The sequence below is a fragment of the Rhinopithecus bieti genome, unplaced genomic scaffold (assembly GCF_001698545.2).
Source record: "Rhinopithecus bieti isolate Rb0 unplaced genomic scaffold, ASM169854v2 scaffold_13551, whole genome shotgun sequence".
Classification (NCBI taxonomy): domain Eukaryota; kingdom Metazoa; phylum Chordata; class Mammalia; order Primates; family Cercopithecidae; genus Rhinopithecus; species Rhinopithecus bieti.
Window position 1 is genome coordinate 170,713 of NW_016807519.1, and position 24,442 is coordinate 195,154.

At 35.6% G+C, this 24,442-nt stretch overlaps 1 protein-coding gene across 1 annotated transcript in view; it reads right to left on the bottom strand.

The window, feature by feature from the left end:
• Positions 1–24,442, bottom strand: part of ME1 (malic enzyme 1) — a 244,814-nt gene that overhangs the window by 27,271 nt on the left and 193,101 nt on the right. The window contains 4 exon segments of the mRNA XM_017882627.1: positions 3,638–3,689; positions 3,691–3,749; positions 5,450–5,547; positions 16,974–17,083. Of these exon segments, the coding sequence (XP_017738116.1) occupies positions 3,638–3,689; positions 3,691–3,749; positions 5,450–5,547; positions 16,974–17,083 (319 nt within the window).

Consider the following 24,442-nt stretch of genomic DNA (forward strand, 5'->3'; position numbering starts at 1 on the left):
ACATTACAAGTTAGTAAAATTAATAAAAGTTAATAAAATTAATAAAAAAGTTAATAAAATAATAAACAAGTTAATAAAATTAATAAAATGATTATTATTGGTTCTCAGGAGATGTAAAAGAATGAAGGACAAAAAACACAAAAGAATCATGTAAATTTAAAAACAGGATTACACGAATTTACTGGTTATTCTAAGACAGTTCTGCAACAAAAGTCAATATAAGGATTTTGACTGTTTAAAAGCATGAAAGAAAAAGTGATTGAAACTTAATATGTGTCTTTTATATTAAATAGTGTGCAAGCTATTAAATATATAACAACCTTTTAAAATGTAACTTTATCTTGGCAAGCAGAATATATGAACTTCTTTATTTTGGCAAGTAAAAGACATGAAGTAAGAGAGACTGACTAGGTCTAGCCAACAACTTCACAGTTATTTCAAGTATTATATCCATGGACTCTGGCATCTCAGCTCAGTAAATGTGTGTTAAAATTATTCGGGATGCTAAAATATATATATTTTTACACAGATTTCAGGTAAAAATATCATCAGAGACAATCAAATAAAACCACATAGACTTCTACTTTTTGGACTCTTGAATATTTTATATACCTAAGGACAACAATTTGTGTAGCTTTCTCCACAGCTCCTACTATTCCTACTATTCACATGATGATGACCCCCAGATCCCTATCTCCAACCCAGACCCTTCTCCTCTGTATCAGTCCCTTATCTCCAACTACCAATGGAACATCTCTGTCTGAGGTCTCCACAGGCACCTTAAACTTACTATGTGTGAAACTGATCCTGTTACTTCACTTAAATTGGTCTGTTCTTTATTCCTTACTAGACCCCTAACAAGTCCACCTAGACTCCTTCCTCCACTCTACCCTACTCCTCCTTCCTCCACTCTACCCTACTCCTCCTTCCTCCACTCTACCCTACTCCTCCTTCCTCCACTCTACCCTACTCCTCCTTCCTCCACTCTACCCTACTCCTCCTTCCATATTTCATCAGTTACTAAGTATGTCACTTCTATTTCCTAAATACCTACTGAATTAAATTTCTTTCACTCATCTCCATAGTCATGCCCCAATTAATTTCTATCTGGATTACTGCAACAGCTTTGTAACTAGTTCTTTTTCTCAGTTTCCCCTCATTGCAATCCATCCTCCACAATGCCATCAGAGTCAAGGAGAGGCAAACCCCCCTGCACAGGTTTCTTCAATTGCTCATCTTCGGGGTTCAGAAAGTCCTTCATCTCTTGTCATCTGCTTCCTTTCTAATCTAAACTGTAAATGTCCCTTATACCAAAATATTTTATTTTGTACATGCTAGTTCTCCTGTCTGTAAAGCCACTTATTAACTCATTTATTAACAAAATATTTGTTGTCAGGTATGTACTACACATTGTATAGAACTTTGAAGATACAAAGAGACGAAAGACATCACCTTTAGCTTCTATCAAGATCTCTCAGTGAACTTGTCATCATACTTCTTTTGTTTCAGTTTTGTATATAGGAAATTCAAGATATCTATGGAGACCCTAGATAAACTCCTAACTCTTCCTTTCCAACTTAGCTTAAAAGACACCTTATCTTGATATCTTCCTCAGTATTCCCATCTTTTTCCTTAGTGCAGTTGGGAGCATCATCTCCTGTGCACCCTGACACCATGAACATATTTTTTATAACACTTTCATATGGTTCTAGTTCTGTAACTCATGGATTGAGTTTTTCTCTCTAGACTATGAGCTTCCTGAGATCAAGGGCTTTATTGAATCCCCAGAGTCTAGAACAACACCCAACCCATAGGTGATTTTATTCAGTAAACGTTCTTATTTCATGCCCACAATCTGTCACGTGATGACAGTGTACAAATTTTTATAGTTATGCTGATGCTTCAAAGCAATAGCAATTTTTCAGCCAAGAAATCCATACTGAAGGTCTCCATCTTTATATATACATATTTACTACAAAAGTTATGCATATGTTTTTTCTTCATTTAAAGAAAATATATCTATGTATACTGAATTTTAAAACAAGTATTTTCTACCTTTAAAGGAATAGATTACTAAGAATTCAAAATATATAAAAGACATTAGAAATAATGTTTTAAGGTAATATGAATTTGATATATTTCTTTCTATGAGTTTTATATATAACTATATTTTAAATAAAAAGTAATACATACTATGGTATTTGTTTTTTTCACCTAACATTATATTGTGAATCCTTTACCATGTCATTTATTGCTCTTTGAAAACAATTTTAAGTCTATATAATATATTAATGCGGCTATTTCACAATTCATTTGACAATCATCCTTTATTTAGGTAAGTATAACATATCACTATTATAATTAATGTGTGATAAACCATATCATTATTGTAAATAATGCTGCAATAACATCCTCATACATAAAACACTGTATACATCTCTATCTCCATGGGATAGATTCTCTGAATGGAAACTAGTGGCTCAAAAATATAAACTTAAAGGCTCTGAATACACATAAAACAGCTTTCCAGAAAGTCTGTATGTACACATTCACATTTATTTCTATACTCAATTCCAGAAGACACTGCTTATCATTAGTTATTCCTAGTCATTCATCTTCACATAGGAAGGGGATTTATATGTACTTTTTTCTAGTAGTTTAAAGAATGATTGATATGCACAGGTGGCACAAGTATTAGTAATGCCTTATAACTATATAGCAATATGGCCACAAACCTAATTTTATTTAGTTCTCATAATAATACTATGAAGTAGGTACTATTATCTCTATTAAAGATGGGGAAACTCAAGCTCAGGTAAGATAACATTCAAACAAGCTATTTATCAAAGTTTTCTCTCAGGAATCCCCATTCAAACCCTTAAGAATTTGGTTGAGAGAAAGTAGCAGGTAAAGAGTAGCTGTTTCATTTTTTCCTCATTTCTTTCTAACTAATGTACAATTTGATCACCAACTCTCAATAAAAAGTGATATATCTAGGTATTTCATCTGTATCATTATCAAATTGCTAAATTTAAAACTAAACTGGCCATGTGCAATGGTTCATGCCAGTAAATCCCAGCACTTTGGGAGGCTGAGGTAGGAGGATCACTTGGGCTCAGGAGTTTGAGACCAGCTTGGGAAACATAGTGAGAGCTTGTCTCTACAATTTTTTTTTTTTTTTTTTTTTTTAATAGCCAGATACGGCAGCCTGTGGTCCCAACTGCTCAGGAGGCTGAGGTGGGGGTAGGGATCACTTGAGCCCAGGAGGTCAAGGCTACAGTGACAATGATGGCATCACTGCACTCCAGCCTGAGTGATAGAGTGAGACCCTATCGAGAGAGAGAGAGAGAGAGAGAGAGAGAGAGAGAGAGAGAGAGAGAGAAACTAATTCGAATGGACTGTCAATTCAAAGGGGTATAAGGAGCCGATTCACATTGCAGATGGAATCTGTTCCTAAGCCATAGTTTTCCTCTTTATTCAGAAAAGTATCAGTATTACTGTATGACGTGATCATTTGTATTTAATGGTTACTCTTTTAACACAGTGTAAAGGGAGGTTGTAGAAACAGAGTAGTCTTTAAGATGGTCATCCAGAATGGCATATTGATTTTATTCTGGTTAAAATGACAAATTCTTACCTTAACTATTAATCCTTTTGAATCAACCAGCCATATCTTTTGATGGCTTTCTCTTTCGGTAAACCTTCTTTTCCATGGCCATCACAATCAGGTGTGCAATCCCTAGGGCAGCCTCAGTGATGAAAAGAAAAAATTTTAAAGTTGTTCTACATGGTATCTTATTAAGGGTTACATTCCACCCCATTTTGTCTTTGTTGGTGGGAACAAAATATTTTTGTCACATTTAGGTTAAGCCAAATAGCAATTATTTACCCTTTTTACTACAACAGAACCACTATTATGTGGCTTGCTATTTGGCCACAGATAAACTGGTGATATCCTTGATTGTCAGTGTATTTAATCCTGTTAATACAACCAAGATTTGCTCCAAGAAAAAATACTGAATTTAAAATAATGAACTGGTCAACTTTGCTCATTGAACTGTATTGTTTATTGTTAGGTTCAAGCCCCCCTAATTGAATTTGAAGAAAGAAGCCTGGTCATTTGGATGGGAACTTGACCAATTAGGCAATAGAATGAAACTGACCAAAAAAAAAAAAAAATCTGTGTTTCCAAGCATCTACTTACTCTTCTAATTTGGATACCAAAAGTGCTGTGAAATTTACTGAAAGATTAAAGGAATCAACTTCCTTGGTATTTGGTAAATTTTATAATTATCTGTGAAATTTCCAATATCTTTTCAGGGACAAACAAGTGCTAGTTCTGAATCATCCAACCATGAATTCTTCTGCCTAGTTGAGTATCAAGAACTGGTTTATGCCATTCATCAAACCCTGTTAAAATTCAAAGACGTTTACTAAAGTTAAATACAGCATGTAAATAATCACAAAGTAGAGAACTCAAATGTTAATGAAGCCTGTCATTTGTCTTGACTTTTTATTTCAATGTGAAAGCCTGAATTTGTGATTCTTCTGAATACTTTTCACATATTTGCTATTGGCATTTGGGATTCTAACTTCACGATATTTTTGTTTTATCTTAAAAACAAGCAAAATGAAAACCAATAAACATAAGCAAATATCTACCAAGTGCTAATATACTGTTTTGTTCATAATCATATTCATTTGAAAATTTAAAGTTTCTTAAGATACAATAACTATACTTATAATAGTATATAAATATTTCTCTATTACTTACATTCTATAATTCTAAAGAAATTTTGGCAGTTTTCCCTTAAGAAACTCAAACTCAACTAACATTTTAATTTCTATTTTGGGGGTGAATTATTATTACAGGAGTCTAGTTTTCTTCTTTCAGATTATTAAATTAAGCAAATAATAACAAAGCATAATTTGGTCTTGCTGCAGTCTCTTTCCAACAATTTAAAATATTTTGGGATTTTTGCGTGTGAACAGTAATAATGTACTATAATGTACTATAAGTTACATAGTACATAAGTTACATAGTACATACTGAATTGTGAGTCAAATTTTAAAAACTTGTATTTGTAACACTGGAGTATTCTAAAAGCCAGTATCAGATAAACCAGCTTAAATACTTAAAGGCTTGTATATATACACATACACTGGAAACTTTTCCTCTATGGCACCTTAGATATGCATAACAAATACTGATGGCAACATTTGATAATACTACAAATTTAAAACTGTGAAAAATATCTCAATACTTCTGTACTAAATTATCGTATGAATGATTAATATGTCTCAGTACTTAATTTGGGAATCTTCCATAAAGCCTACAGTCATAATATACTAAAAGTTTGAAAGAATACCTCAAATCTTGAGTTAATGAGCAATTAACATTAATTATATGTTAGTTTAGGAGAATATAAGTATTATACAAGGCAAATACCTCTCCAGCTCCTTGGAATAGTATTGTTTGATCAGACAGTTTGTTCTTGGTTATTCGAAGAGCTGCAAGGAGACCTGCAACTGCAACAGATGCTGTTCCTGAAACAAGTTATAAATATCCTTGAGTAATCTTCAAACAGATTCTGCCAATTTCCAAGCTTTTATTCACATTTTGAAATAATCATAAAACAAGTTAACTGGTACAGAAGAGAAACCTGTGTTTGTCTTATCCCATGCTTGCATATGAGATAAAATTCTCAGGCTACTGACATCAATATTTTAAGATAGCAGCTTACTACTATTCTTGAAAACTTCCCTAAAAGAAGATTCTGTGACTTATCTTAGTGACATAATCAATGAAAGGATGGGATCTGGATTCCTCAGATTCCAGTTCAACAACCCACTGACTAGCTGAAAGAATTTAGAGAAATTATTGTATACATCAAATAGATAGTTTCCTCATATGTAAAGTAGTTTTACTTTATGATATAAAAGAGTAATACATGCTATTAGATTCTTCCATGTAATTACTCTTGAGGTTTTGAAATCTATCCCCTTCACACACAGAAGGCACATAGTAAATTATTGCTGATGATGGTATTGGTACTCATGATATTTTTGATACATTTGGAATTTAATGTTAATAGCAATTAAAATCTAATTATATTGCATTATTTAATAGACTTTTTACCTATGTCAATCACTGTGGATCCCAAAGGTGCTAGACAAAACTAATGCCACATAAAAATTGTATTTTCCTCATCATGTCTCATAGGCATAAAAACTTCATCAGTTCCAATTATATTACTTTACCATATAAGCATTCACAGATCACAGAGCAGTTTTCTTGCTTTGAGTGTAATTACACAGATCAACTTCTTTATGGCTTATGCCTGAAATAAAGCAGCAGCTTCTTGCGGCACTTTCCAGCTGTATCTATACTTTACTCCTCTAAGGTAATGTTCTACTTATAATGTTTCCCACATCACTCAGCTGGGTAGTAAAGCCTAGCTAAACATTAAATACCCTTATTTAACATTATGGTTAAAACAAAGATTAGACTAGGTTTGATGAGTGACACAACAATGAAGCATTACGGATGTCAAGTATCAAAGATATTCAACATTTCACTATCAATAAATTTGTTCTATTCAATCTTTCTTTCTTGCATAATTAGGTAGTCATAAATAAGAACACAATAAATAATAATTGTTAAAGGCCTGTTTATCCCATATGTGTCTTTTATTTAGGATCACAATGTGTACTACAAAAATAAAATGCATGCAATTTACAGTCACTACTGCAATAATTATGAACTGTGCTAAGTCACATATTATGAAAAAGTCACTCTTCTATACATTATTTAAGGTGAAAATCTATGCAAAAATATGGCTAGTGTATGTAGAGAATATATCATGACATGATTAGGATATTTTCCCTATGCAAGATATATTCACTAGAGTAATAAAACAGATGAAAGAGAATTTAAATTAGAAAGAGAGGTATAGATATCCACTTACTAAATAAGAAGTTATTCAGAAATAGTAGCTTAAGCTATCTCTGTCTTGGGTTCTTTTGAAGTAAACTGGCCAGAAGTTTGGATCTAAGGAACTCTAAGCTCTCTTCCAACTGTGAGATTCTATGATTTTAAGGGTTTCTATAAGATTTAACCAGTTGAAGCATCAAAGGTGAAGCATCATCAGCAGTCACTGTATTTGTATTATTATTTTTATTTACATAGAATTGGACATTTACAGTCAGACACAAAATAATCTAAAATATCCTATTTGGTGCCTTATTTTCATATGGTTGTGCTAGATCACTCAAAACTCAAAATGTATTAAGTTCACATATTATATTTAAAGATATAGTTCAAATTTTTTTTTTTTTTTTTTTTTTTTTGACACCGGGTCTTGCTCTGTCGTCCAGACTGGAGTGCAGTGGCACCATCTTGGCTCACTGCAAGCTCCACCTCCCAAGTTCATGCCATTCTCCTATCTCAGCCTCCCGAGTAGCTGGGACTACAGGTGCCCACCACCATGCCCGGCTAATTTTTTGTATTTTTAGTAGAGACGGGGTTTCACCATGTTAGCCAGGATGGTCTCGATCTCCTGACCTTGTGATCTGCCTGCCTCGGCCTCCCAAAGTGCTGGGATTACAGGTGTGAGTCACTGCGCCCAGCCTGAAGATGTATTTCATATTTCCTGAGAAAATAATGTAAACACTAATCTTCCATTTATAGCATTAATAAAATCAGAAAGATATTTTTAGCGCTATCAAAAATTTAACTTGAACATGATTCTTGTACATGGCCTGGTACTACCTTGATTTAAATTTCATTGCAGAGAAGGGAATACATATAGAAAATTGAAATTTAATAAAACTGTAAATTTTTACAATAAATTATTCCATAATAACTTTTACTTTAGGATTTAAAACTAGCTTTTTATAAATCAGACAGAATGTGTGCTTAGGTTTATCTTCGTACTATCAGTTTTATTTATTTATTTATTTTTATTTTGAGCCGGCGTCTCTCACTCTGTCGCCCATGCTGGAGTGCAGTGGCACGATCTTGGCTCACTGCAGCCTCCCCTGCTAGGTTCAAGCGATTCTTCTGCCTCAGCCTCCCGAGTAGCTAGGATTACAGGTGCCCACCACCATGCCTGGCTAACTTTTGTATTTTTAGTAGAGACAGCATTTTGCCGTGTTGGCCAGCCTGGTCTCACACCCCTGACCTCAGGTGATCTTCCCACCTCAGCCTCCCAAAGTGCTGGGATTACAGGCGTGAGCCACCGAGCCCCACCTGTACTATCAGTTTTAAAGAGGACTTAACACTGTTAGCAAGATACTAAACAGATCGAATCTTTCTTAACATTTTAGAAACTTATGACTTTAACATAAACATAAACATAACGACATATGGTTGTTAAATAAAAGTCTCACATTTTATCAAAGAATAGCCTCTACTAATGCAATAATTTGTGAAATCTGGTTAAAATTACATATATAAGGCTGGGCGCGGTGGCTCACATCTGTAATCCCAGCACTTTGGGAGGCCGAGACGGGCGGATCACAAGGTCAGGTGATCGAGACCATCCTGGCTAACACGGTGAAACCCCATCTCTACTAAAAATACAAAAAAAAAATTAGCCGGGCGTGGTGGCAGGCTCCTGTAGTCCCAGTTACATGGGAGGCTGAGGCAGGAGAATGGTGTGAACCCGGGAGGCGGAGCTTGCAGTGAGCCCAGATTGCGCCACTGCACTCCAGCCTGGGCGACAGAGCGAGACTCCATCTCAAAAAAAAAAAAATTACATATATATTTAGTAAGGAAAATCAATATGTAATCAAATAATTATAATCCTCATGTGCTACTAAATAGATTGGGTATAATACGAGAACTAGAAGTAGCACGGAGAGGGGTGAATTTATCTAGGCAAAGGTCAAAGCATTGAGAGTGCATACTCCCTGAACACAGTATTGAAAGATTAATGTAAGAGTTTCAGAACCTCAGACAGGAGGATACAATGAGTAGGAAAAGCATATGCAAAGACATGGAGGCAGGGATGACTCCCTGTGAAAAATGGAAGATTGAACACACAATTAGTATTCCTTTCCCCAACAAACTCTACCAAAACAATAGAAAACTGCTTTTTTGAAAAGAAAAAAAATTAAAAAGACTAAGAGAAAATGGTAGCAACAACATTTTAGAAGCTGACAGGCTTCTAAATGAGCAAATGGCAAATGACTTAGCAGACTTGAGAAAGCTGAATTGTTGGCCAGCAGTGGGGAATAAGTGACCAGACTGATCCAGCAAAACTCTCAAAAACCCAGGTATAAGCGGCACCAAGTGCCTCTGGAAGTGGTTTAAAGGAGAGGGTGAAAATAGGAAGCTGGTCAAAAATCTACTAAGAAGGCTGGGGTGCAGAGGTTTATGTCCTATAACCTCAGGACTTAGGGAGGCCAAGGCAGGAGGATTGCTTGAATCCAGGAGTTTGAGATCAGCCTGGGCAACATAGAGAGACCCATCCCTACCCCCAAAAAACCTTTTTAAAAAATTAGCTGGGTGTGACGGTCCGTGCCTGAATTCCTAGCTACCTGGGAGGCTGAGGCAATAGGATCACTTGAACCTAGGAGTTTGAGGCTGCAGTGAGCTATGACTGCACTGCTGCACTCCAGCCTGGGCGACAGAAAAAGATACTGTCTCAAAATTAAAAAAAATTATAAAAAATAATATATATATATACACACACACATACATATCTGTTAAAACCCAGATCTGCTTCCCTCTCCTTCTAGAAGATAGCCAACTTCCCCACACTCTGGAAGTTTGAAAGAAAACTTGAGGCTCATTTTCTGGAAAGGGTCACTGGAATATAAGACACCAGGCATAATTGGGGACAAGGATGCCATATTGGAAACAAGATTAATTGAAAGTTTACATACTCAATACAGAGACCCTCTAGTCTTCTCCTACTTAACTCAAAGAACACTGGCAGAAAGGTAGTATCAGGAGAGAGATTGGAAAAATCTTTTCTGTGGAATCTCAGCAGTGTAAGAGAAAGAATCCGAAGAGACTGAAAAGGAAGATTACCTAAGGAAATGCCCCAACCAAGTCACCTTACAGTAAAGATTCAGAATACAAGCTCCATCTGTATAACCAGCCTTCCAAACCATAAAAGGAGAGGGAACATAAAACACATGTGAAACTGTGAGTAGTGCAGTGTTGCTGACGCAAACACAAATTATTAGAATGCAAAGTCATATGAGGCTAGAGAAGTTTTGGGGTCAGATCATGTAGGGCCTTCTACTATATACTAATAACACCTATAGGTATATATGGCTATATATAATTATATTATAGGTAGCAGATGGTGTTGAAAGATTTTAAATTCAGAGACTAGTGGTGGGTGATGGGTTTGAGAGATTTGAGGCTGGGGGTATTTAAACGATTTAGGAGGTTCAATTTTGAGCTTTTGCACAAAGCTTGTGCTTCCTGTTATGTGTTATTCTGGTGGCAATATCAAGAAATAGTTACATATAATCTGCGCCACAGAAAAATATTTAGAATTTTAAAACGTAGTTGTATTGAGGTCATGAGGAATGATAACATTATTCAGAGTGAGTGGCTAAAGGAGAGAACCTAAATGAACATGGACGTTTAAGGAATAGAGAGCAGAAAAATGTGATATGGGGAAGATGACAGAAAAAAAATGGTCAAAGAGGTAAGAGAAAGTAAGAGAGCATATAGTTACCTGAAAACAGAGAGAAGTAGTGACAAAGAACAAAGGTCAATCAAGAAAGGAAATGAAAAATTACTATTAGATCTTGCAATCACATCACTTGTGACCTATCAGAGAGCTGTTTTTAGTGGCATGCATGTTAGGGCTGAGGATGTATGGCAGTATTCTGAGGAAGAAATAAAAGGTGAAGAACAGTGATAGCAGGTGTGGAGTACTCCTTGGAGAAGTTTAGATAAGAAAAGGAAGAATGGGATGAGGATGGAGATGGGGTGGGAGGGAAACAAAGTTGAAGCAAGTATCTTATTTTTAAGTTTTTAAGTGAAGAAGGACACGGGTTGCTGGAGGGAAGAAAGTAGAATTGAGGCAATAATTTTAGACTTAAAGCAATTTAAATATGGTCTATGGTCATAGACTAAGGGGAAGAAGGCAATAGAGAGAAAGAGGTTGAAGTTACAGAAAATCAGTTTCTCACTTGCTGTTTAATAAATTTTTTAAAACTTAATAGTAAGGCTAAACTCCAAAAGTATGTTTACTGGCCATGGCATTCTTTTGTGATTTTGATCTTTTCAATTATCAAAGCATTCAGTATAAGATTTCACTATATTTACAACAATGTAGCCTAATATATTAAATGTATTTTTTAAAATACTAATAGTCAAACTAGTTTATTATGGCAAAATTTCTATGTGCAATATTTAGAGTGTCATGTTACAGAGTAGTCATTCCAGAGGCTATTATGAAAAGAAAAATTTCTTTTTTAACTTACTTTAAATGACTAGAGTTTGAAACCTTATTTTTTTCAGTCTGAATTTGCTGAATTCTGATTGTCTTCAGATTATATAATTACATGGCCAATTTCTTAATAGATTCAATTTGTGCATTTTTCCAGTTTAAAACAATTTATAATGACAATGCATTCATGTCTAAAATACATTTTGAACCAAAATCTATATTATTTAAGGTTATTTTAGATAACTGACTTAGTAGAATTCTAAGTATATATAATTTTCATCAAATACTTTTCATAAATCATATCTTTAAATAACACATCTGTTAAAAAAAAAAAAAAAGAGAGAGAGAAGAGTCCACCCAAGGGTCCAGTGTAAACACATTTATTTACATGGTAAGGCTGTAATGGAACCCAAAGGCACTTTATCATTATTATACATGGTATCTTCAAGTTAGTATGCAATACTGATACGGTTTGGCTCTGCGTCCCCACCCAAATCTCATCTTGAGTTGTAATATCCACATGTTGAGGGAGGGACTTGTAGTCCCCATGTGTCGAAGGAGGGAGGTGATTGGATCATGGGTGCGGTTTCACCCATACTGTTCTTGTGATAGTGAGTGAGTTCTCAGGAGACCTAATGGTTTTATAAGTGGTTGGAAGTTCTTCCTTCTCTCATGTTGCCTTGTGAAGAAGGTGCTTGCTTCCCCTTTGCCTTCTACCATGATTGTTAAGTTTCCTGAGGCCTCCCCAGCCATAAGAAAGTGTGAGTCCATTAAACCTCTTTCCTTTATATAAATTACCCAGTCTCAGGAAAATTCTCTGTAGCAGTGTGAAAATAGACTAATGCAAATAACATTAAAATCAGGCTGTCTTTCTATAGCTCACAATTCTTAACACCTGGAAATTTCCAGATTATTCCATTTCTGAAATCCTATAAATATTCACTTTTATGAATACTCAAAAAGAAATTTAATAAAAAAAAATAAAATACAGTTCATATAACTTAAGCAGGTTTTGTCATGAAAGTTGGCACTGAAGGAACAATGTAATTAACATCACAAAGAATTTGGGGAAAAGAAAGATTTGACCAATTACTTTCATGTATCTCAAAAGACTAAAGACTCAGGATTTTAAAGTCGTTAAATGTATATAGCTGCAATACTAAATACTTAAGCACAGTGAATTTAAAAAATTATTTTATGTATATATTTTTTCTTTTTTCTTTTTCTTTTTTTTTGAGATGGAGTCTCACTCTGTTGCCCAGGCTACAGCACAATCTTGGCTCACTGAAACCTCTGCCTCCCAGGTTCAAGTGATTCTTCCACTTCAGCCTCCCTAGTAGCTGGGACTACAGGTATGCACCACCATGCCCTGCTAATTTTTGTATTTTTAGTAGAGACAGGGCTTCACCATATTGGCCAGGCTGGTCTTGAACTCCTGACTTCGTGATCCACCCGCCTTGGCCTCCCAAAGTGCTGAGATTACAGGTGTGAGCCACTGTGCCTGGCCTAAAAATTATTATTTATAAAGTACCTTTCAGTTTATAGGGTATTTCTACAAATAATTATTTTGTCCGCAATGTAAACTCCATGAGAGAAACATTATCCTCCCCATTTTACATTTAAATTTTCTTTGATCATCTCATTTCCAGTAGCATTCACCTTTATTCCACTTTGGCCGACTTCCTTCTAAATTTCATCTTGGTGCTTGCCATCACTCAGAACCAATCCTTGAAAGTATTACATTAGAATACTTTACTCGTGGTCTACAGTCTCCTATCTTCCCAGGTCTCTTATTCAATCATCCTTATTATACCCATGCTTCAACCCTACTGGAATGTCAAGGCCTTTCCCCCATCTAACTTTCTTTTTATCTTCACTTCCTTCTCTATCCAGCTTAGTGTCATGGTCATCACTTTAACCTCAGCTCTTATCCCATTGTCCTTTCTTTGCACAAATACAATAAAATATCTAACATAGATGAATCCAGCTGTTCACTGTGGCCTTGCCTCTTCCTGAACTGTTGAACTCAAGCTGCTCAGCCAGCATCATGATACATTTACGATATTAATTTCAATTAAATCTGCAGTGTCTGCTGACTGAATCCTTTTATGTTTCATAATCCGTTGGCTCTCTAGTTCTCTACAATAGTTCTTTCAGATCTGTTTTTTTCTTCCATTTTCCTCAAACTTCCAATCCTGTTATTTCAAAGAAAAATTGGAGACTGTTACATATATTTTTTGTTTTCCTCAAACTTCTGATCTATTGTTTCAAAGAAAAAAATAGAAGCTGTCATGTAACTTTCTGCCACAGGTAAGAAATTAAACACAGAGAAGTTATGTAGATTGGTCAAAGTCCATAGCTAGTAAAGGGCAAAGCAAATCAGTATGACTTTATAGTCCATGCTCTTAACATCTACATGTAAGAGTGTCTCCCACTTTATCCATTTCAGTTTCTGCCCTGCCATTCTTCTAGTTCTTCAAGGCAAAAGACTAGGCTCCATCCTTGGATCCTTCTTCATCTTCACTATCAACAACTAATTATCTGTCTACTTCTAACTTCACTAGCACTTTCTTAGAGCAAGATGCCATCATCATGGATTTCAGCAATAGCCTTCAAACTCAGTCCTGTTCTCCAATTCAATCCTGTTCTCTAGACTGAAGACAGTGTAATCTTTCCAAATGCAAACCTATCCGAGCCAACCTACCAACTCCTTAGTTCAACTCTCACCAACTCCTTCATGTTTAATTCTTTAGATCAAAAGTTGGCAAACTCTTTTCATAGAAGGCAAGAGAGTAAATATTTTAGGGCTTGTGTGCCATTCAGTGTCTATCCCAGACTTAATTCTGCTATTACGGCATGAAAGCCACTGTAAACAATATATAAACAAGTGGGCATGGCTATGTTGCAATAAACTTCACAAAAACAGGCAGTGGGCTAGATTTGGCTCACAGGTTGTAGTTTGCCAACTCCTGCTTTAGACATATTACATTGATTTGTTCCACTAATATTAAATACTTTCTGTGGGCTTGGGGCTGTGGTAATGACAAGTTAATGATACAGTGATGAGCAAAATAGCCATGTTCCCTGCCTTCACAGAGCTTAAAATTTAGTTGGGATGGAGATACTAATTTTTTTTTAATTGCATAAATAGGTCAGGCATGGTGGCTTATGCCTGTAATCCCACCACTTCGAGAGGCTGAGGCAGGCAGATCACTTGAGTTCAGGCATTCAAGACCAGCCTGGCCAATGTGGCAAAATCCCATCTCTACTAAAAATACAAAAATTAGCTGGGCACAGTGGCATGCACCTGTAATCCCAGTTACTCAGGAAGCTGAGGCAAGAGAATCACCGGAACCCAGGAGCAGAGGTTGCAGTGAGCCAAGAATGCACCACTGCACTCCAGCCTGGGCAATAAAGCAAGACTCTGTCTCAAAAAAATTTGCATAAATATATAAAAATGCTACTATGATAAGGAAGAAAGAAAAATAATTACTGCTATGGCAGCCTATGAGGTGGAATTGACCCAGACCCAGAAATTCAGAAGGGTTTACTGACGAATGTCATAATTGAGATGAGATTTGAAAAGGGGAAGAAAGGGTATTCTAGAAAGAGAGATCAACATTTGGCTAGACCCTTAAATAGGAGGAAACCTGGCTCATTTCAGGAACTGAGAAGGGATGTGTGGCTAGAATGGCTGAAGAGAGAAACAGGGGTCAGACCACGCATTTTGACCACATTCAGGATTTTCATCTTTATCCTAAGTACAATGAAAATCCATCATCCTAAGTACAATGAAAATCCATCAAATTATTTTGAGGAAGAAATAACAAGATCAGATTTCTATAGCAAAAAGAAAACTATCTCTGTTCACCACAAAAACCTCAGCACTTAGATCTACATCTGACAAACTGTAGAGATATTATGCAGAAAACATATAAGAAAGGGAAGCAAGAGTAAATGTGGATAGATTACTTAGATGATAGTAATTTATACTAGGGTGATGAGAACTCTATGAAAAACACAGATTTTGATGACAGGAAATGAGAAAGCTTTAGTGACAGACTGTATTTGGTGGGAAAGCTGAAGAGGGAGCTATCAGTAATTCACTGAAAATGAGAACACTGGAAGAAGGTCAGGTTTGGTGGGGAAATAAGAGTTTGATTTGGGAGTAGGTTAAGTATGAGAAGTATGAGATAACTTTGAGATATCCAACAGGAATTTTGTTGTTGTTGCTGCTGCTGCTGTTGTTGTTGTTTGAGACAGGGCCTCGCTCTGTCACACAGGCTGGAGTGCAGTGGCATGAGAATGGCTTACTGCAGCTGCGACCTCCTGGACTCAAGGAATCCAATCCTTCCCACCTCAGCCTCCTGAGTAGCTGGGACTACAGGCACACACCATCATGCCAGGCTAATTTTTATACTTTCTTGTAGAGAAAGAATTTTGCCATGTTGCCCAGGATGGTCTCGAACTCCTATGCTCAAGCGATCTGCCTGCCTTGGCCTCCCAAAGTGTTGGGATTACAGGTGCCTAAGAGGAGATTTTAAATAAAGACATGGGTATATAGACCTGGAATACAAAGAAGTCTGGACTGGCAATATAAATTTGCTAACTGAATGTCTGGACTTGGAGTATATACCTAAGAACATATAGCAGAACAAAAAGAAAATGACCTGGCACTGAGCAGGTCATTTAAAAATGAAGTGTTTTGTCATTTAATAGCTAGACAGGAAAGGATGAACTTGCAGAGGAAAAAGGAAAGGCAAACAGCCAAAGAGATAAGAAGAAATCAGCAGAATGCCATGACATGGAAGCCAACAAAAAAGAGTATTTCAAGAAACAAGGTGAGTCAACAATGTGGAATGCTGCTGAAAATTCAAGTAAGATAAATACTGAAAAACATTAATTGGAATTAGTGAAATGGAAGCCATTTGCAATCTTATTTCAAGTTGCAAAAACTCTTTACGGTATTTCTCCTCAGCACATCTACCTGTGCTTTCCCCCTACCTTCCAATAATGAAACAGAATCCCTAAGATTCTCATAGTAAGACATGTGTATTGGGGGTGGGCTCTGCATGAATCTGGAGAGGATTAAAAAACTAGAACTTAAAGAGGAAAAAATTTGGCAGCTTAGACAAAAACAGGTAGCCAAGCATCTACAATCAAAGACAAATAGTAAAATGCAGCTCCTACTGGGGTAAAGCATAAAAATTGTGCCTAAGATAGTCTGAAGAGAGAAGTATATACACTTTTATTTTTAAACAATGAATAATATGGTCTCATACATTTCATTCTTTGTTTAGCCATAATCACCAGGGATTTTGTCAGATTTCTTGGAGCTTATTTTCTAGCTAATGGATAATATGGTATATTACAGAGTCAGAGAGTACTTTTCTCAAATACATGCAACTAGATGAGAAATAATACATGACATCAGCGAGCATACTTCCTGGAATTTAAAAGGTACTCAGCATATACTGATTGAATTTGAATCATTATTAAAATTATGAACTAATTTCTGACATGTTATTGATCCATATGCAGTGAAAATGTTACCTTGAATATCATCATTGAATGTGCAATACTGGTTTCGATACTTGTTCAGGAGACGAAACGCATTCACATTGGCAAAGTCTTCAAACTGAATAAGGCAATTCATGCCATACCTATGGGACAAAAACATTCATATTAGAAGAGGCTAATAAAATGCTATTTAAAAATAAACTTTTAAAATTAGCCCATAGAAACAGGAAAACATATTTCCTTTTAAAGGTTCTATCTTGCTGCTTAAGTATAAATATGTAATATAATATCTGTTCAACAAATATTTACTATATGCTTACTACAGAAAAGGCATTGTGTTGGCACTGTGAAATAACACAAAATGACCAAAATATGTTCCCTTTCCTTAAGGAATTTAACTTTTAGTTGAAACAAAAATTTTTGAAGTAAATAAAAAGTAATATAAAAGTGGTATAAACAAGGAATGATAGGTGTTCCGAGGACAGACATCACTTCTGGCTGTGATCAAAGACAAAGCAACCAATGAACTGAGTTTTAATGAATAGTTATAATTTCAAAAGTAGAGATGTAGGGTTTTATAAGGTGAGGAAAAATAGAAGCAAAATAACTGAGGTAAAAGATAAAAAAGAAAAAATTGTTTTAAAAAATGGTTTAAAAGCCCTGTTTGGCTATAATGTGGTAGTAAATGCAAGGGTGTAGTGAAAGATACAGTCAGATCTTCATTCCTCCCATCTAGCTTCATCTCTGTATGCAAAGACAGTTATCGCAACAGTGTATTGGCTGTCTCCTTAGACTCCCTTGTCCCCTTGTTCTCCATCATTCCAAATCTCCTTTTCTATTAAGATAGCACATAAATCAATGCTATTGAATCTCAGCCAGGATCTCAATAATATCCTGAAATATTTGTTTTCATCTGTTACTGGTCCACAACACAATCTCCAAAGCAGGTGCTATCACAAAATACCTCAGCCCAGGTAATTTATAAACAATAAAAGTCTATTGTTCACAGCTCTGGAGGCTGAAAGTCCAAGATTAAGGTGTTAGCAGATTCCGTGTCTGGTGAGGGTCTTTTCCCCATGGATAGTGCCTTTTTGTTACATCTTTGCATGGGAGAAGGGGTAAACATGCTTTCTTCAGTCTCTTTTATAACGGCACTCATAAAACATTCATGAAGGATGGGGCTTCATGGCTTAATCACTTCTCAAAAGGCCCCATCTCTTAATACTTTCACAATGGCAACTACATTTCAACATATACAACTTAACATGTAATAGTAATGATTAGACCACAGCAGCATTCACAAACCTTCTTTTATTCTCCTGTTCTCCCAAGTCTCTTACCAGTCACTATGTCACTAAGATCAATGCTAGAGAGAATAATATTAACCTTCTCAGTTTCCCCCTACATTAAAATATTTTGTACTTTTATTTCTATTTTCTTCCTCAACTTGTGAGAAGGATTTTTGCTTCCTTGTTTCGAATCTCCCTATGGACCTTACTGAATCAACTGCACCTCTCTATACTAACAACTTCAATTTCTCCTTTACCACTGCTCCTTTCCTGTCCCCAAGCATTTTCAGGACTACCTAATTTTAAAACCACCTCCCTTGACTATGACAAAATCAAAGCTATAGTTACTTATGCTTCTTCCCCCTGATGTCAAATGTCTCATAACAGAGAATATTAAACCTTGCACTCATTTCTCACTTCTTGTCAACATTCTAATTCAAGGACAGTCTCAAACCACTACCCCCTGATATCACAAGGCAGATGAGTTTTCTCTCTTTTTCTTCTGATACAATAAAAAAAAACTCTGTAAGTCTGTTATTTCCCTTCAATTATGTTAATTTATATATAATTATATATTTTTCCTGGATAGACTATCTTTCTAAATTACTATAAAAGTCATAGGTGAAAACTGGTATTAACTTTTTATTTATTTATTTTTATTACTAGTGTAGCCTAGCATCTTTATCTGTCTATTCGTCATTTGTAATTCTTTCTGGAAGATTATATGTTCGTTTGTTCATTTTTCTATTGCTATAGTTGTTTTCTTTGTTATTTCATAAGAATAGTACCTTCTGTTACATATGTTGCAAATAGTTTTTCTGATCTAGTACACTGTGCCATTAATTATTTAGACAGTGTTCCTAACTGTTTTCACAAATAAATTTTAAATTTGTATGTTGTTAGATCTTTCAATCCTTTTATTTATGGTTTCTCCTTTGATGAAATGCTTACAACAGTCTCATCTACATATATTTATTTAACTATTAATGAAAAATTTATTCTAATTATATTATAGATTTAGAAAATAGTTAACCTCTAAATCTGGTATACTTTTGCTGTTAGGCCATAGATTTAAAAAAAGCAAGCTATACCAAAATTTCTGTTTTCTGTATAATCACCCAACTATGCCAGCACCATTTATTTAACAGTTCATCCTTCTCCTCATCACCTATAATTAGATACTATATTCTGATATATAGTAGGGTCTGTTTCTGTGCTTTCTTATTTTATTCTACTACTGCTGATGACAACAAATATGTTTTCCTTTATAAGATATTACACATGCATACTTACTCTTCACAACCACTCTATAAAGTAAATACTATTATTATTCTCATCTAATAGATGAGGACACAGGCACACAGGTATACCACATCGGTACTGCTCAGTAATATAGTCTAACAGTAATGATTATCTTACTAATCTATAAAGAAAATAATACCTCCCTGCTTTAATTCCTACAGCTTTATAGTAATTTTAATATTTAGTACTGTTAATCATCTTTTATCCTTCTTTTAAAGTATTTACTTGGCTGTCATACTGGTTTACAAGCATAGGCTCTGGAGTCAGAGCTCCTGGGACCAATCTAGAACTCCTTACATACTGTGCATCCTTAACTGTTCTGTGCCTCTGATTTCCTATCAGAAAAATGAGAATAGTAACAGCCTATTACCATAAGGTTGTTAGCAGGATCAAATGAAGTGATAAACGTTAAGTGCTCAATGCAATGACTGGCACATAAGTACTCTAGAGCCATTTGAAAATCTACAGATTTTAAAAAATTATTTAATAGTAACAATAGAAGCCACAGGCAGGTAAATAATATCCTCAAAGGGCTAAGAGAAAATAACTGTCATCCTAGACAAAGCTATTCTTCAACAGTAAGGTTTATACAGCCAACAAACGTATAAAAAGAAAGCTCATCATCACTGGTCATTAGAGAAATGCAAATCAAAACCACAATGAGATACCATCTCACACCAGTTAGAATGGTGATCATTAAAAAGTCAGAAAACAACAAGATGCTGCCAAGGATGTGGAGAAATAGGAACGCTTTCACACTGTTAGTGGGAGTGTAAATTAGTTCAACCATTGTGGAAGACAGTGTGATGATTCCTCAAGGATTTAGAATCAGAAATCCCATTTGACCCAGCAATCCCACTACTGGGTATATAACCAAAGGATTATAAACCATTCTACTATAAAGACACATGCACATGTATGTTTATTCCAGGACTATTCACAATAGCAAAGACTTGGAACCAACCCAAATACCCATCAGTGATAGACTGGATAAAGAAAATGTGGCACATATACACCATGGAATACTATGCAGCCATAAAAGGATGAGTTCATGTCCTTTGCAAGGACATGGATGAAGCTGGAAACCATCATTCTCAGCAAACTATTACAAGAAGAGAAAACCAAACATAGCATGTTCTCACTCATAAGTAGTAGTTAACAATGAGAACACATGGACACAGGGAGGGGAACATCACACACCAGGACCTGTTTGGGGTAGGGGCTAGGGGATGGATAACATTAGGAGAAATACCTAATGTAGATGATGGGTTGATGGGTGCAGCAAACCACTGTGGCACATGTATACCTATGTAACAAGCCTGCACATTTGGNGATGAAGCTGGAAACCATCATTCTCAGCAAACTATTACAAGAAGAGAAAACCAAACATAGCATGTTCTCACTCATAAGTAGTAGTTAACAATGAGAACACATGGACACAGGGAGGGGAACATCACACACCAGGACCTGTTTGGGGTAGGGGCTAGGGGATGGATAACATTAGGAGAAATACCTAATGTAGATGATGGGTTGATGGGTGCAGCAAACCACTGTGGCACATGTATACCTATGTAACAAGCCTGCACATTTGGCACAAGCACCCCAGAACTTAAAGTATAATGATAAAAATAAATTAAAAATAAATAAATAAAATTAAGGCATCTTTAGATAAATAAAAATCAAAATACTTTTACTAAAGAAACTTCTAAAAGGCATATTTCAGAAAGAACAAAAATAATACCAGTATAAAAGGTCTATGTATAATAAAATGGTAAAATGTAGGGAAATACAAGCAATTTTATCCATATAAAATAGTAATAAAATAAGTCTACTTCTAGCGTGACACAGTGAAGAGGTTGGCAAATTCATTCCCCAAACAGCAACAATATTGCAAGACAAAATATTTAAAACAACCATTTCAGTGCTCTGTAAATCACTAAAGACAAAAAGAAGCAACAATTTAAAAGTAAAATGGGATAGTGGGGTCAATTCTTGAAGGGAACATAAACTTTTTCTACTCCCTTTATGCATGATGTCGTTCATCCTCCAAGGAAACACTTTAGCTAGCTGTATTAATAATTATAAAAACGTTACTAGAAACTGGTAAAACCATTTCTATGGTTACAAATTATTACATTATTATAACCTAGAAGAGAAGCAAACTTCGTCATAGCAACTAAGTACCCCAAACACAAATATCAGTCAATAATCATGAGGTGCTTGTAATGGCTCCTCCTACTTCTCTGGTTTCCAAGCAGGCCTTTAGAAAGCAAAGACTGTGAGCCTTTGGAGAGTGCTGTATGGTTTGCTCCTAATGTCTCATATACTGGTGGTCTAGAAACATTGGATGAGCTGTCATTCTGTTCAGAAGGAGCAGAACCCTGTGGTCTCAGTATGTGAGGAGGAATCAGAGCCTTCTCAATTCTATTCCCGGATCTACTACTTACTTGGTTCTGCGGTTTTGCGCTTGTTACAATTTCTCTGTGGTTAAAATGAAATCCTACAATATGGTTTGCCTTCAATGTTTAGGACACAATGTGGTCAGGCTATAAATTTATAATGTTTCTTAAGTGAAATCTGGGAATAGGCATAGGTAGTAAAATGGTGTACAGGATACCTTATCATTTACAAAAGTTTATTTTAGAAGTATCCCTTAGAAACTATATATCAGTTTTAGTTTCATGACTTTTCTCTACCTGGTAGTTAACTCTGATTTGACTCCTAAAGATTTAGAGACAGGCATTCTGAATTCATTTTGTGATACAAACATCTTGCATCATATAATAAAAGAAAGCCACGTAAGGGATAGTTAGTTCCAATTTGAACCCACTTTGTCACTATAAAATTATAAGTAGTGGAACACTGAAAAGTTAGCCAATTCAATTCTACATAACTATGAAAAGAACCTACTATTTTATGATCAAAATACCACATAAAATACTAGGTGCAAATGGTTTTAAAAGTTAACAGAAATAGCACCCATAAAATTAACATGTAAAAACTGCAGAGATTTTGCTCTTGTGGCATTGTTAAATCTGACAAATACCTTATTACAGTGACTAATCACTATATCTAGCACTATGTGTCAGGCACTAGGCTTCATACTTTACATGGATTATCTCAATTCTGTCAGCAACCCAGTGAAGAAGGCAGCGTTATTATCCATGTAACAGATAAATAAATGAACTCAGTAAGATTAAAAGCCATGGATGAGGCCGGGCGCGGTGGCTCAAGCCTGTAATCCCAGCACTTTGGGAGGCCGAGACGGGCGGATCACGAGGTCAGGAGATCGAGACCATCCTGGCTAACACGGTGAAACCCCGTCTCTACTAAAAGTACAAAAAATTAGCCGGGCGAGGTGGCGGGCGCCTGTGGTCCCAGCTACTCGGGAGGCTGAGGCAGGAGAATGGCGTGAACCCGGGAGGCAGAGCTTGCAGTGAGCTGAGATCCAGCCACTGCACTCCAGCCTGGGCGACAGAGCAAGACTCCGTCTCAAAAAAAAAAAAAAAAAGCCATGGATGAGTTCATACTGCTAATAGGTGGTAAGGTCTGGACTGAACCACAGGGCCTGCTGCTATATATACTGAGCACCAACAGAGTTATCAAGACAATGAAATGAATAGTATATTTACATCTGAAAAGATTGCACTGATAAAATAAGGGTGTTATAATTTTATAACAAAACTATTAATAGCAAAACAGCATTTGTATGCATTCAACATACCAGGTCCTTTTGTTATAGGAAATATATGAACAGATATTGGTGAGAACATGAATCTTTCTTTGATTATAAATGATCAAGAATTCGCTGTAACCAGGTTAACCAAGTATGCTTTAATTTTTCCTGAGATATAGTAAAATGTTTTATAGGATTTACTACATATGGAACATTCAAGATCTAGTGCACTTTAGCTCTGATAAGTACCTTAGGGATAGCTTATTCCAAATTACTCATTTTTGATAATGTATTGAAGCTTGAGAGTGCTCAATGAATTAAGCAGCAAATAAGAAACATGCCCTGGAAATGCTCACTGGGAAACAGTCTCATTGGGAAGACAAAAGGATGCAAATAAATAACTTAAAGGAGGTTCAGATTAAAAACAAAAGCAGTGCACACTGATCACTAAAGCACTGAGGGAAAACAACATGAATTAGGTGAGGCTTAAGATGGGGCCTTGGTAGAACTCAAATAAGGGAAAGAGTGGAGTAAAGAATCAATCATAGAATAGAGGTCCCAAAATCTGTACTGGGGAGATAACAAACATTAGCTTCAAGGACTTTAGAAGATCAGTATTGGTTGCTGAATTTCAGATTATGAATGGTCTTGAATGTTAGAATAAGTAATCTGAAGTTGACACAAGTTATCTCTGGCTAAGAACCATTGGAATTCAATTGTTCTTTGCAGGTAACAATAAAGAAGATGGATGTGTTAACTTCTTTCATAGCAATATGGCTTTTGTTCCTACTACTTTACTTCCGTATTATTTTGTAACATTTAGACAGTCCTTTCATTTTTCTTACCATTCCTTTTATTATATTTTACTGTTACTTCTTATTCTTTGTGACAGCAGAAATGATAAAGATTCAGCCATAATCATTCATTCTTTTCCCCCATATATTCATCCCCTTAAGTTTCTTGTATTCTTAAGGATATGACAATCACGTTTTACATAAATGACTTCTAAATTTATATATCTGCTGCTGACCTTTCAAAGAAATAACTCTGTTTCCAAAATGATACCAAGGACTTGAAGAAATGTTACACTATGAATCTTTTTTCTTTTAGAATGAGAGATAAATAATTAAAATGGTATTTCCAACCATTTTATTTAGTATTTATTTCTGTAAAAGTATCTATAGTATCAAAAATCACACGACATTTATAGCAAGGACCAAAAAAAAAAAAAAAAA